Source organism: Pyxicephalus adspersus, chromosome Z, assembly GCF_032062135.1.
Source record: "Pyxicephalus adspersus chromosome Z, UCB_Pads_2.0, whole genome shotgun sequence".
Lineage (NCBI taxonomy): Eukaryota > Metazoa > Chordata > Amphibia > Anura > Pyxicephalidae > Pyxicephalus > Pyxicephalus adspersus.
The window spans coordinates 86,161,728-86,175,753 of NC_092871.1; the positions used below are offsets into that span (position 1 = coordinate 86,161,728).

Consider the following 14,026-nt stretch of genomic DNA (forward strand, 5'->3'; position numbering starts at 1 on the left):
CAGAAATACAGGACACAATAAATTCCTAAGGCTCTTTTCACAGACACATTCGTGTACCTTGAAATATGGAGTTGCCTTAGACACTACAAGAACAGTTCTGGTAATCATAGCAGTGTTAATAGTGCTGGTACATCTCATGAAGAAAATGGACACAATTTAGGAATTTACATTTCTTTACATGTTTTCAGAGCAAAACATCAGAAGCTCTCTCACGTCTGATCTCCCTACAAGCAACAGAAGCCACAATTGTCACATTAGGACCGGACAATTCTATTCTCAGGTAAAATATATTGTTGTTATTATTATTTTATATCATTACTATATTTTACTTAAAAGTATTTTCAATTGTATTTAATGAAATGTGTTTATTTATAATAGCTGTACCAAAGTGAAATACAAATTTTTCTTACTCTCTTGTGTTTTGATTTACCTAAGGACAATTTAAATTGTATTGTCAGGGACACTAACAAATATTATGATGCAGTGTTCAACACAGAAAATGTATGAGCCGGATGGGAAAAAATTGTAGGCAGGTGGCAGCCCCTGTATTGTGAACCAACTTCTTAATAACCACCCAAAAACAGCCGGGTGATTACTGAAAGGCGCCAGGGAGATCACTGGGATGGAATATATATAAATGCACAGTTTTCATTTTGTTTTGTCTTTTCACTGCATAGTCTGTAAAGGCTGAAATAATTCTTGTTTTTGGCAGTGAAGTGCAGGTGGATGTGGAGTTGGTTCAGCGAGGAGATATTGTGAAGGTGACACCTGGCGGAAAGTTTCCTGTGGATGGACGGGTGATTGAAGGTCATTCTATGGTGGATGAATCTCTGATCACAGGTGATCATACTGATTTTCTTCTGTCTCGTTACCAGTATAGAGATAGATCTCTGATCAAAAACCCTTTTACTGACATTTCCTGACTATGTAACAATATCAGACTATATCAGAGGTGTTATGCACTTTAATAGTTCTCTGGTCACAGGTGATTACAATGATTGTCTACTGTAACATTATCAGCTTATAGGATGTGATCCATTGGGGGTAACAAAGATCTCTGAACTGTTTTTTTTTAGAATCTTTTTTTACATTTCCCTGAAATATTTCTTATTAAAGAAACATTTACATTTAATGACTTTGCTGTCCAAGATCTGAGACATAATTATCACATTTATATCTGAACTGCAGAGCCAGAATAAAAAATTCAGGCTATAATATATTAAGGAGTTACTTTGCAAAGGATAAGGCTTCTTTGTATCTTACTCTGCCTTGTGTTCAATCTTAAAATATGAACAAACCCTTATAAAGTCCTGTATTGGTTTTATTCATGAGATGTGGTTTTATCTGTGTGACCAATGAAGATTGGGATGACCTGTAAGGATATCCCTATGGTAAGTTCTGTTATCGTGTTTGCAGGAATTGATATTAATGTTCTGATTGTATTTCTAGGTGAAGCCATGCCTGTAACTAAGAAACCTGGAAGCAGTGTCATTGCCGGCTCCATTAACCAAAATGGCTCCTTGCTTATTTCTGCCACTCATGTCGGCTCAGACACCACCCTCTCACAAATCGTGAAACTAGTGGAAGAAGCACAGACATCCAAGGTGAGTAAAGCAGCAGTGTGAGCAAACTGCTGACCTGAAATATCTAACACTATTTCATAGAATTCTAATTACCTGGGCGTAAAACTGATCTAATGATTTCATTAGTTTCTATTACACACCTAAAATAGGTAGATAACTGAGCACATGAACTGCATACCAATTCTGGGTCAGAGATTCTGAGAATTAGAACACCAACCAGGCAAGCTGTGTTATATACAGTAGAATTAGGTCAGTTTACATCATCTCTCAGTGAAAGGTCCACTTTAAGTTCCTAGTAGTGGGATTAATTACAGATTTCACTATACAATTGTATGGTCACGATATGTTCTGCACTAAAATCCCATGTAGTGTTGTCAGCCCTGCCCCAGTACTACTCTGCTGGACTACAGAACATCTCCATCTCTCCTACTTATATTCATAACACCTACCTGTCATCCTCTTCTCTTCCCTAATACTTCTGCCTCTTCCTTATTCTTTTCTAATTTTGGAATGTGACCTGTATAGCTGCAGAATATACATTTACAATGTACATAATGCATTGATGGTGATTGATGGGTACTCTCAGAAAAAGTTTAGGTGAAGGTTTTGTTAATCATTTTTTTATGTGGTTGATCTATGACTATTACCAGATGAAGGATGATAAGATAAGTGTAATTTATGTTTTGTATCCTCCAGGCTCCCATACAGCAATTTGCTGATAAGCTGAGCGGTTACTTTGTACCTTTCATTGTGCTGGTGTCTGTTGTCACTCTGCTGGTCTGGATTGTTATTGGATTTCACAACTATCAGATTGTAGAGAAATACTTTCGTGTAAGTAGAAGACCATAAAGGATATTAAATGATTTGTATAATTTGATGATTAGGTGATTTGTTTGTTTTCTTCTGACAGAACCCTAAAGTGTGTAGGGAGGGTAACTGTGTGATCTGAACCCATAGAAAAACCATAACACAAATTGCTGACATACCTAATGCGGGCCATGATAGAAAGGTGTCACCACATTCGGTACATCACAGCTTGGTGTGTATAGGGCTGTATAGCCACAGACCAGTCATAGTGCCCCTGCTGACCCCTGTACACTACTGAAAGTGCCTACAGTAGGTATGTGATCCTGGTAACTGGGCCATGAAGAGAATGAAGAGATTTCAGCAGGATAGATTATGGGGAGAAAGCTGGCTGGTGGAGGCTGCAGGGTGCATTGTGGTGAAAAAAGCAGACCAGCATAGGCAGTATAACTTAGGGATCTGCTGCTAACATCTTGCTTCAGATACAACAGGACACTTTCAGAGTTCTTGTGGAGTCCATGTTTGTAGGGGTCACAAGAGGGCCTACACAATATTATGCTGGGGGATGGATGGGGGTATAATAAAATACCACAACCAACACTAACAAATAGGCTACAAATTTATACAAAATTACAATATTGGTAATATTTAGTCAAATTGCATGTTCTCACTTTGTGCCATTTGTAAAGCCCCATCCATGTTGTGTCATTGCCTGCCCACAGATAAGGGATCATTGTCATGTCAAAGGGCAGCAGTTTCCTAAGTCCAAATCCTTCATATACTGTGATTATGAATGTGAAGCTCTGGTACTCTCTGTAGTCCCATTGGAGATGATTTACTAAAGGAATATAGACATTCTCATAGCAGATTGAATGATCTCCTTGTAGGGGATGTTTGACTTATTGTTTTAAACGAGGTGAAGCTCTGCTGACTTCAAACAATTAGTAATGTGCTCTTAGATTTCCTTGTATGTGATTGGGTATTATTTGCAAAGTGAATGTTCTCAACATTCATTAGGCTGTGTGAATGATCAAAGGTAATAATTCAAATCCTGGATTCCTTTAGTAAATGTCCCTCTTTAAATCTGTGCTTGCAGTAATGTCTGTACTCATGCTTTTTTTTGTGTCCTCCACAGGAAGATAACAAAAGCATTTCACAGACAGAAGTCATTGTCCGCTTCGCCTTCCAATACGCAATAACTGTCCTGTGCATCGCGTGCCCCTGCTCTCTGGGTCTGGCAACCCCGACAGCCGTCATGGTTGGCACAGGAGTTGGTGCTCAGAATGGCATACTGATTAAAGGCGGAGAACCTCTGGAAATGGCACACAAAGTGAGTTCATGTTAATGGTCCTGCTGATTAAACCCAAAAACCAAGAAATAGAAAGGCTTTCTGAAAATGCCAGGTTCCTGACTGCGGCTTTAATATTTTCACTGACCATGAGTCTGTGGGGGGATCCCTGAAGTCTTTATAGATGTTTTAACATGTTGTCATTTCAAAAGTAATTTCCAGTCCTATAAAATCTTTGACTTTCATGACTTTAATCCTTGGTGATCCTGCCATGAAAATCCTTGCTCAGGCACTTTACATACAGCACCGTTCTGTTCTTTGATGAGGGTAAAACGAGTGAGTGGCACCCGGCTGTGCTCTCTTCTTCAATTGCATTGCAATTGTTCCTCTTTTGTCATTCATGGATCTGCCAGGACAGATTCCATGAACAACGTCAGCCGCTTGTACACACATCAGATTCTCGTCTGATACCAGCCCTGAAGAGATGATCAGGTGAGAATCATGTGACGTGTGTACGTATCCTTTCTGTAATAGGGTGACAATGCTCTGTCCCTGTCTCAGGTGATTTCAGCGTTGTCACCCTGTCACATAAGCTTCTGATGGAGACTACAAGTGTTTGTTTCATCACATCTTACACAGGTATAGCCCATTGTTGTCACCGTCAGGAAACCCTGGGAAATGCAGCCATCTCTGGAGTGCAGGTAGGGAGGAGATGGCTGTAGAGAGCATACAGGGAATCAGCAGCACTTTAGATGCGACAAAGAAAGAAAAGATGACTACACTACAAAATCGTGTCAGTTGTTTGTAATATATTTTACACTGAACCAACTAAATGGTATGATGATTGTGTCACAGCTGTTTACATGTAACTTATATGTTCCGTGAAGATTAACACATGTCCTGTATGTTCAGGTGAGGACTGTGGTGTTCGATAAGACCGGCACCATCACACACGGATCTCCAGTCGTTATGCAGCTGAAGGTGTTAGTGGAAAGCAACAGGATGCCAACAAACAAACTGCTAGCAATTGTGGGAACTGCAGAGAGCAACAGCGAGCATCCTCTGGGCTCAGCTGTCACCAAGTATTGTAAAGAGGTAATTGTACCATTAGGTGTGGGCAGATTGGAGGGGATATCAGATTGTAATTGGGGTAATTGTACTACCATGTGTAGGCAGATTTGGAAGGGATATCAGATTATAATTGGGGTAATTGTACCATCATGTGTGGAGAGATTGGAGGGAATGTCCGATCCTAATTGAGGTAATTGTACCATCCTGTGTGGAGAGATTGAACAGAGATATAAGATGCTAATAGACCACCATGTACCATTATGTTTGAAGATAAAACATTCCATTATTGGTGATTGTTTTGTTTTTGAATCCAGGTGCTTAACGTGGAGATGTTGGGTACCTGTTCGGATTTTCAGGCCGTACCTGGATGTGGAATCAGTTGCAAAGTCAATAATATTGAGCCACTTCTAAGAAACACCAACCAGACAACCAAGAACAACAAAAACACCTTGTTAGTCCAAATCGATGGGCCACAGGAGGACTCTTCCCCCTTCATAGATCCCCCATCTGCATGTAAGAAATGCGCTTGTATTGGTGTATTATCTGCCATAGCTGATCGATCTTGTGGAACTAGTGATAATCCTAGGATGTCACCTAGGAACACAAGATTCAATGTTTATTGGTTGGACCTTCTGGGAAGCTCCACCCCCAAGGAGCTCTTATGAACTTAATACACACAATGTAGTATGGTTAGATTTCTGGTCAGATAATACAGTTTGTATCCTTTTGCTTAGATAATGATGAGCTTTTCTTTATTATTAATATTGTGCAGATATACAGTCATTATATAGATAGTCGTATTTCGAGTGTCGGTGTATATATAACTATCTACAATTATGTGCAGCTTCCTCCATATCCCAGACACACTCCGTGCTGATAGGGAACCGCGAATGGATGAACCGCAATTTCCTGACCCTGAAGAGTGACACTGACCTCCTTATGACTGAACATGAGAAGAAGGGCCGCACCGCTGTCCTGGTGGCTGTTGATGGTATGGTATACTTTTCCCAACCACCAAAAGAATGAGTGCCAATTTGTGGCTGGGAATGGGCAATAAAACTGATCTCTGGGCACATATAGAAGACAAATGAATGCAGCTCATAAAATGTGCAGTATACATTGCAGTGCAGTGTACTTCAAAAAGCAAAATCGGGTGCCAATCAGGTGTCCTGCATGCAAATTAAATATGCCACCTAATGGTAATTGCTGGTCCTCACTGTCCATTGTTATTACATTATTTGACTCTGCTTAGTTCTGGATTTTATCCTTTGCTTCAGCTTGTGTCTGTATTTCAGTATTCTCCTTTCTGTTTTGTAGGGGTTCTCTGTGGATTAATTGCAATCGCAGATGCTGTCAAACCTGAAGCTGCATTGGCCGTTCATACATTGCGATCAATGGGCCTGGATGTCGTCCTAATGACTGGTGATAACAGCAAAACTGCAAAAACCATCGCCTCCCAGGTACAGTCTCTGTGATCACAAGCGGGCCTCGGGCCCATAGATTTCATAACAAACACTTTGTAATCAAATACTGTCTTTTCTCCTCAAAGGTTGGCATTACCAAAGTGTTTGCTGAAGTCCTACCATCTCATAAAGTGGCCAAAGTAAAGCAGCTTCAGGACCAGGGGACATGTGTGGCCATGGTAGGCGATGGAATAAATGACTCTCCCGCTTTGGCCATGGCTAATGTTGGAATTGCTATTGGGACTGGCACTGATGTGGCCATTGAAGCTGCAGATGTAGTTCTCATTCGGGTAAGTCCAAATGGCATCATTTACTGACACATGCATTTTTGTGCTACTTGTATGCCACAAACAGGTTGTGCTATCATTGGTCATGGAAAAGCAATGCAGACTTTGTGACACCCACCAATCAGGGCCTGTGGGTCCAGTGATGAGTGGTATTCAGCCTGTTGGAGAGCATCTTGTAGCAAAGAGGTACTGCAGGCAATATATATAAAACAGCCTGGAATGACATTATCCAATAGTTTTGTTGAAAAGACATCACTGATTGACAAGTTTTTTCCAACATTTAATACAAAGCGTGTCCTTCTTCTTATACAGAATGATCTTTTGGACGTAGTGGCCAGCATAGACTTATCACGTAAGACTGTGAGAAGAATACGGATAAACTTTGTCTTTGCTCTCATCTACAACCTTGTTGGCATTCCAATAGCTGCAGGTATGAAATAGTAAAGCCTTATTTGTGGGTGCACATTGAAGCGTTCACACCGATGTTAAATTTCAGTATATTGCATACTTTATGCTGCACTCACGCTTTGAATTCTTTGGATGTATTTATTTTTAATGTCAAGATAATTATAGTTGCAGGATGGTAAATGCTAGTTTATGTACTTAGAAAATAATATTTTAATGCCATATAAACAGCTCTCACCTTTTTTTCTGCTTCAGTCCAGCACTCTGGAGCTCTACTAATGTGTCTGCATATTCACATACTGAAGATTAGACCTCCCCATACCAGTTTTGTAAAACGAGCACACTAGTTATACAGGGGTTGGGGTAGAAGGGGGGGGATGCATATCACGAAAACATCATGACATTGGCCTAGGAAGATGGGCCATAGCAGGGAGACTTAGTGGGCAATGGGGTGTGGTGCAGGGAGGAGGAGGGATAGTAGGTAGACACATTGGCCTGGGAAGTAGTTGGTGGAGGGGGACACAGTGTGAAGGCATAGGCAGGAAAGGGTGAACACAGCAAGCTAATACAGGCCACATTACTTCAGAAAGGAGGTCAAGGAAGGGAGGAACCACAGGTAGACATGAGCATCATTGGCCTGGGAAAATGGGCTAATGTACCTCTGCACAGCAGAAAGACTTACGTCTTACGGAGAGATGTGGTAAAGGCAGCATCAGCCCAGAAGATGAGGGGGGAACAAGCATTAAAAGCTTGGGGGTGGGGGTGGCACAGGGTGATGGAATAAGCAGAATAAACTAGGGAAGTGTGGACACAGCAGGAAGACACAGGCAACTTTGCCCCAGGAAGGAGGTGGACACCGCACGGAGACACAGACATCATTGCCCTAGAACAGGGGTCAGCAACCTTTACTATCAAAAGAGCCATTTTGCCTCCTCTTCCACTAAAGAAAAATAGTCTGGAGCCGCAAAACATAAGGATAGGGAATCCCCCTCCTCCGCAGTGTCTTGGGAGGAAGGGGATCCCCCATCAGAGATCTCCCTGCGGCAGCCAAAGGGAGCCACAACAAGGAGTCTGAAGAGCCGCAAGTTGCAGACCCCTGCCCTGGAAGATGGTCCAGTGGTGGCACCACACCACAGATGGGACCATTACACTGGGAAAGGGGCACAGCAGGATGGTATAACATTTGATAATTGTTGCCCCAAGGCTTTTTAGTGATATGCAGTCTTAAATATCTTCTAATTTCTTTCTAGGGGTTTTCATGCCTGTGGGCTTGATTCTACAGCCCTGGATGGGATCTGCAGCAATGGCAGCCTCCTCAGTCTCTGTTGTCTTCTCCTCTTTGCTGCTTAAACTGTAAGTTTTCAAAATTCATTTAGTATAGTTTTTTGACACCCAATATCAAAAAGACCAGTCTGTCAGTTACAGCAATCTGGATTTGTATTTTTCTAGCAGATTAATGGGAAGTGATTACAATGTTTTACTGTGCACAAGGAGGGGGTTATGGAGATAAGTAGTTAGGAGATAAAGAGACGGTACAGAGAAGGGGGGGGGGGATTATTGAAATCGAGTTAAAAAGGAAGTGAGGTGGGGTGATGCAATGAGAAGGAGGAAGATGAGGAGGTCAGGTGGGGGCAGTAAGAAGTCTGTGTTCTTTGTAATCCATCACGAATGGGCTTGGCAGGGCTGACAACACATTCTAACTAATTCATAGCCATTAACAAATTGTTTTGTCATGCAATAGGTTTGAGTGTATTCTATTTCTGGGATATCGGCTGGTATTTTTCTGTACTTTGCAGCTTGATTAAAATAATAAAATGTGAGAAATGAAAATACAGAACAGTCATATAAAATTTTTTTACTTTCACTGATTTTATTTTTTATCCCTACCCCAAAAAAAATACAAAAACTGGTGACACGTGTGCAGGTATTATCTCATAGAAGAATGTTGTGTTTTTACAGCTATCGCAAACCAAGTCGAGAGGAACTGGAACTCCGAGCTGAAGGTCAACTGAGACAGAAATCACCATCAGAAATCAGTGTTCACGTCGGGATCTCTGAGAACCGGAGAAGCTCCCCACAACTCAGCCTGTTTGATCGCTTTGTAAACTACAGCCGTGCGTCTCTTAATTCCTTCCTTTCCGACAAACATTCCCAACAGAATGTTCCGCTCAATGACCCTGACAAACACACCCTACTCATGGAGGACCTGAAAGGGGAGGAGGACACCTTTCTGTGATCAGACACCTCGGAGGATCAGAAATAGGAGGTCACCCTCCTGTGATCAGACACCACAGGGGATCTGAAATGGGAGGTCAACTTCCTGTGATCGGACACCTTGTGGGATTTGAAACAGGAGGTCACCTTCCTGTGATCGGACACCAGGGGGAACCTGAAACAGGAGGTCACCTTCCTGTGATTGGACACTAGCGTCATTTTGACACGGGTGGTTACCTTTCTGTTATCAGACACCAAAGTATTGTCACTTTCTATTTGTGCCGGTGGTTAAGAGCTACCTAAGAGCTGGTCACTGGCTGAGGAAACTCATCATAGTAACAGTGCACCACCCATCCTTTTGTCGGTGATGATACGTGTACAATGTAGACACATCACAGTCATGTTCATGCAATGCTGAAATCTACTGGCCAGCTTAATGTGCCTTACTGCCTGGGATTGTTTATTCATAAATTAGACGCTGCACGTGGAAGTACGCACCTGTTTTTCATACCTATGCAATAGGCTGTTATTCATTATTTGTTCTCTTTCTTGTTAAACCGGTGCAAATTTCCCCCACAATTGTTCTATTTCATTTTTTATTAAGCTGAACTCTGGGCACAAAACGTTCATTGAAATTCATGTATTATTTGGAGCTGTGGAAGGGGTCCAATGGGCCCACCCACTCCAAGCCACCTAAAGAAGGGGTTGAAGTCCGGTCACCCTACATAAAGTGATACAGCAGTGACCAGTCTGTATCACAGGAAGCAAAGTGTCACACTAATACTGCACCAATCTGGAAGGAAAATACAGAGGGTACAAAGACACATGACTCTTTGTGTTTAAATTATGTCTTCTTATCTTGGAGTTCAGCTTTAATACAGAGACAGCACTTAGTGTGACAATGAAAATGACTCATCTCAGGGCTGACATGCAACACATGCTGTACATGCGGGGACACTGGACATACTTCCCGAATCTTACAGTTCGGACAAAAGTTTTTCTTTTGATTTTGGATGCAGTTGGGGAGAGTTAGAACTCCTGACAGAGATTTCCTCTCATTAGTATCCTAGTGACAACATTTTATTTGACAGGAAGTTAGAAGAAATCTCTCCTATGGAACTTCAGGTAGCAGTAAAACCTGACAGGGATTCAAATTGTTTCTAAATCCCCATACAGAACGTCTGTTAATTGTGGCTGGACATGGTTATTAGGGATTCAACTGACAGATGAACTAACGAGTGTCATTCTTTTCCTTTTTCTCTGTGACTGGTTTGATCTCTAACACAAGTCATCATCACAGTACAATGATCAGGAAATTAATTTGTAACCTGTTTTTTATTTATTGGAGATATTTATGGCTCATCATCATAGTAACTCTGTGTCCTTCTGTGAACTATTGGTTTAATTGTCCTTAAAATGTCCCTTTGCCCCCAGAGCAGTAACCACCTATCAGATCACTTCCTTTAGTTTCGCCCCCCATATCTCTCGCAGCCTGGCCCATTCCCACTGCCCGACTTTGTGTGTAAAGTTTCCCCATTGTTTTGGAATGTACTGTTGGCTGCCCCCCATCATGATTCTACAATATAGGAAATTTTTACACTTTGGGAGGAATTCATACAACGTATAAGTCCCCCTTCTTTGCTTCAGGTGAGGTGCCACCTGTGGTCTCAGAATGTTGGGTTCCCACAGTTCCTATACAGTGCAGTAATGTCAGCTTGTAAGAATTGATTCCCTGGGATCCCCCAAGATCCCTCTGTGAGGTCCAATGACCTCAGTAGCAGAAAGTGGACAGAACCAGAAGTGAAATCTTCCAATGTTGTTTTTTTTTTTTTTTTTTTCCCCCTGCCATGTGAATCAGCCTCCAAATTGTGAGTTTGCCCTAAACCCCTCTGCCATGTGTCCTGAGCTGCCATTGTATGATCATTTGGATGACATATTTACGGCCAGACTGCAGAGGGAAGCAATGTACCCATCAGTCCATTTTTATGATATATTGGGAGAGTAATCTCATTATACGATTGCAGTAATTATTGGGGTACAGTGATCCTGATGACGGGGCCACGAGGGGCAATATTTTCACTGCAATGACATATAAAGCCTAGACCTCAATTATTTGCTTCAATGAACCCCCAGCAGTCTTCTTCATGTGTAGGAGAACCCCTGCAGTTTCTTTACTTTTCCTGCCCCTGTCTGCACCCCGATCCTTACTTTACGGGTTTTATGCAGATGTCCAGCCCTGGTGATTAGTTGACAATGGTAAGGCACCGAACACTACATGGGGGCAGGGAGTGCCAACCAACAGGGAATACTAAAACTGTGCTGCAGATCTGGGCAGAGGGTGGGAGAGAGAGAGTAAAGGCCCCAGAAAGTGCCATTTACACAGACCAAAATGGGGCAATTATACCCTTCTCTACCATATGACCAAAATATCTATGGGCACCTGACCATCACCCCCCTATTCCCCCTCCCATTCCAAAACCATGGCTGTTAATATGGAGCCCAATTACGTAAAATAGCTTTGTATGTTGTAGGTTCAACACCTGAACCCCACTTTGAAGGGGTCTACATACATTGGGTTATTTAGGTAGGTGTGATGGTCAGGGGTGCACATACTTCTGGCCATATAGGTAGGTGTTATGTTTGGGGTTCCTGATACTTTTGTACGTTGTGACACTTATAAACACGAGGCCATTGTTCTGCCATGACATACATTTGTAGCTTTGTATTTATTTCACTTTTCAGGTAAATAATGAGCACTAGAGCTTTAATTATTTTATGTGATATCATTTGTTTTAATTTAAATTTGTATTCCATTTGCCTTAATCATGTCCAGATATTCTGCAAATATTTTATGTAATAAAACTGAAAATAAATTGAAATTAAGCTGCTGCGGGCTGTGAGGTTTTCTGTGATCGGCAGATGGTATAGAGGAAGAAACAGAGAGATTCTCCTGACAGAATTAAGATTTAAATGGGGATGTCTCCACCTACTGGGCAGGGCAAGTTCCCCAGGGAGGGGGTCTCCACCTACTGGGCAGGACAAGTTCCCCAGGGAGGGGGTCTCCACCTACTGGGCAGGACAAGTTCCCCAGGGACCAGGGAGGGGGTCTCCACCTACTGGGCAGGACAAGTTCCCCAGGGAGGGGGTCTCCACCTACTGGGCAGGACAAGTTCCCCAGGGAGGGGGTCTTCACCTATGCAGCAGGACAACTTCCCCAGGTGGGGTTCTCCACCTATGGGGCAAGATATGTTTCCCAGGTGGGTGTCTCCACCTACTGGGCAGGACAAGTTTCCCTAAGGGGGGGTCTCCACCTGTCAAGTTCCCCGGGGAGAAGATCTCCACCTACGGGGCAGGACATGTTTCCCAGGTGGGGGGTCTCCATCTACAGGGCAGGACAAGTTCCTTAAGGAGAAGGTCTCCACCTATGGGGCTGGACAAGTTTCCCAGGGAGGGGGTCTTCACCTACCGGGCAGGTCAGATTCCCCAGGTGGGGTCTCCAACTATGGGGCAGGACTAGTTCCCCAGGTGGGGGGTTTCCAACTATGGGACAGGACTAGTTCCCCAGGGAGAAGATCTCCACCTACAGGGGAGGACAAGTTCCCCTAGAGGGGGGTCTCTACTGGGCAGGACAAGTTCCCCAGGAGGGGGGTCTCTACTGGGCAGGACAAGCTTCCCAAGTGGGGGGGTCACCACTTACTTGGCAGGACAAGTCCCCCAGGTGGAGGATCTCCACATACGTGGCAGGACAAGTTCTCTAGGTGTGGGGCCTCCACCTACATGGGCAGGACAAGTTCCCCCAGGTGGGAGGTCTCCAACTACAGGGCAGAACAAGTTCCTCCAGGTGGGAGGTCTCCAACTACGGGGCAGGACAAGTTCCCCCAGGTGGGAGGTCTTCAACTACAGGGCAAGACAAGTTCCCCCAGGTGGAAGGTCTCCACCTACTGGGCAGGACAAGTTTCCCTGAGGGGGGGGGTCTCCACCTATGCAGCAGGACAAGTTCCCCAGGTGGGGTTCTCCACCTATGGGGCAAGACATGTTTCCCAGGTGGGTGTCTCCACCTACTGGACAGGACAAGTTTCCCTGAGGGGGGGTCTCCACCTGTCAAGTTCCCCGGGGAGAAGATCTCCACCTACTGGGCAGAACATGTTTCCCAGGTGGGGTTTTCCACCTATGGGGCAGGACAAGTTCCCCAGGGAGAAGATCTCCACCTACAGGGCAGGACAAGTTCCCCTGGAGGGGGGTCTCTACTGGGCAGGACAAGTTCCCCAGGAGGGGGCCCTCTACTGGGCAGGACAAGCTCCCCAAGGTGGGGGGGTCACCACTTACTTGGCAGGACAAGTCCCCCAGGTGGAGGATCTCCACATACGTGGCAGGACAAGTTCTCTAGATGTGGGGCCTCCACCTACATGGGCAGGACAAGTTCCCCCAGGTGGGAGGTCTCCAACTACAGGGCAGGACAAGTTCCTCCAGGTGGGAGGTCTCCAACTACGGGGCAGGACAAGTTCCCCCAGGTGGGAGGTCTCCAACTACAGGGCAAGACAAGTTCCCCCAGGTGGAAGGTCTCCAACTACAGGGCAGGACAAAATCCCCCAGGTGGGAGGTCTCCAACTACAGGGCAGGACAAGTTCCCCCAGGTGGGAGGTCTCCAACTACAGGGCAGGACAAGTTCCCCCAGGTGGGCCCCCAGGTGGGAGGTCTCCAACTACAGGGCAGGACAAGTTCCCCCAGGTGGGAGGTCTCCAACTACAGGGCAGGACAAGTTCCCCCAGGTGGGAAGTCTCCAACTACAGGGCAGGATGAGTTCCCCCAGGTGGGAGGTCTCCAACTATGGGGCAGGACAAGTTCCCCCAATTGGGGGTCCCCACCTTTTGGGGCAGGACAAGTTCCCCAGGGAGGGGGTCTCCACCTATG

General features: G+C 44.3%; 1 protein-coding gene across 1 annotated transcript in view; it reads left to right on the forward strand.

The window, feature by feature from the left end:
* Nucleotides 1-12,003, forward strand: part of ATP7A (ATPase copper transporting alpha) — a 36,006-nt gene extending 24,003 nt beyond the window's left edge. The window contains exons 11-23 of the mRNA XM_072431819.1: nt 189-280; nt 713-840; nt 1,450-1,604; nt 2,280-2,414; nt 3,523-3,717; nt 4,588-4,770; nt 5,061-5,259; nt 5,591-5,737; nt 6,064-6,206; nt 6,296-6,499; nt 6,809-6,926; nt 8,152-8,254; nt 8,861-12,003. Coding sequence (XP_072287920.1) covers nt 189-280; nt 713-840; nt 1,450-1,604; nt 2,280-2,414; nt 3,523-3,717; nt 4,588-4,770; nt 5,061-5,259; nt 5,591-5,737; nt 6,064-6,206; nt 6,296-6,499; nt 6,809-6,926; nt 8,152-8,254; nt 8,861-9,137 — 2,079 coding nt within the window. The 3' untranslated portion in view covers nt 9,138-12,003. The remainder of the gene's footprint in view (nt 1-188; nt 281-712; nt 841-1,449; nt 1,605-2,279; nt 2,415-3,522; nt 3,718-4,587; nt 4,771-5,060; nt 5,260-5,590; nt 5,738-6,063; nt 6,207-6,295; nt 6,500-6,808; nt 6,927-8,151; nt 8,255-8,860) is intronic.
* Nucleotides 12,004-14,026: the final 2,023 nt, after the last annotated feature.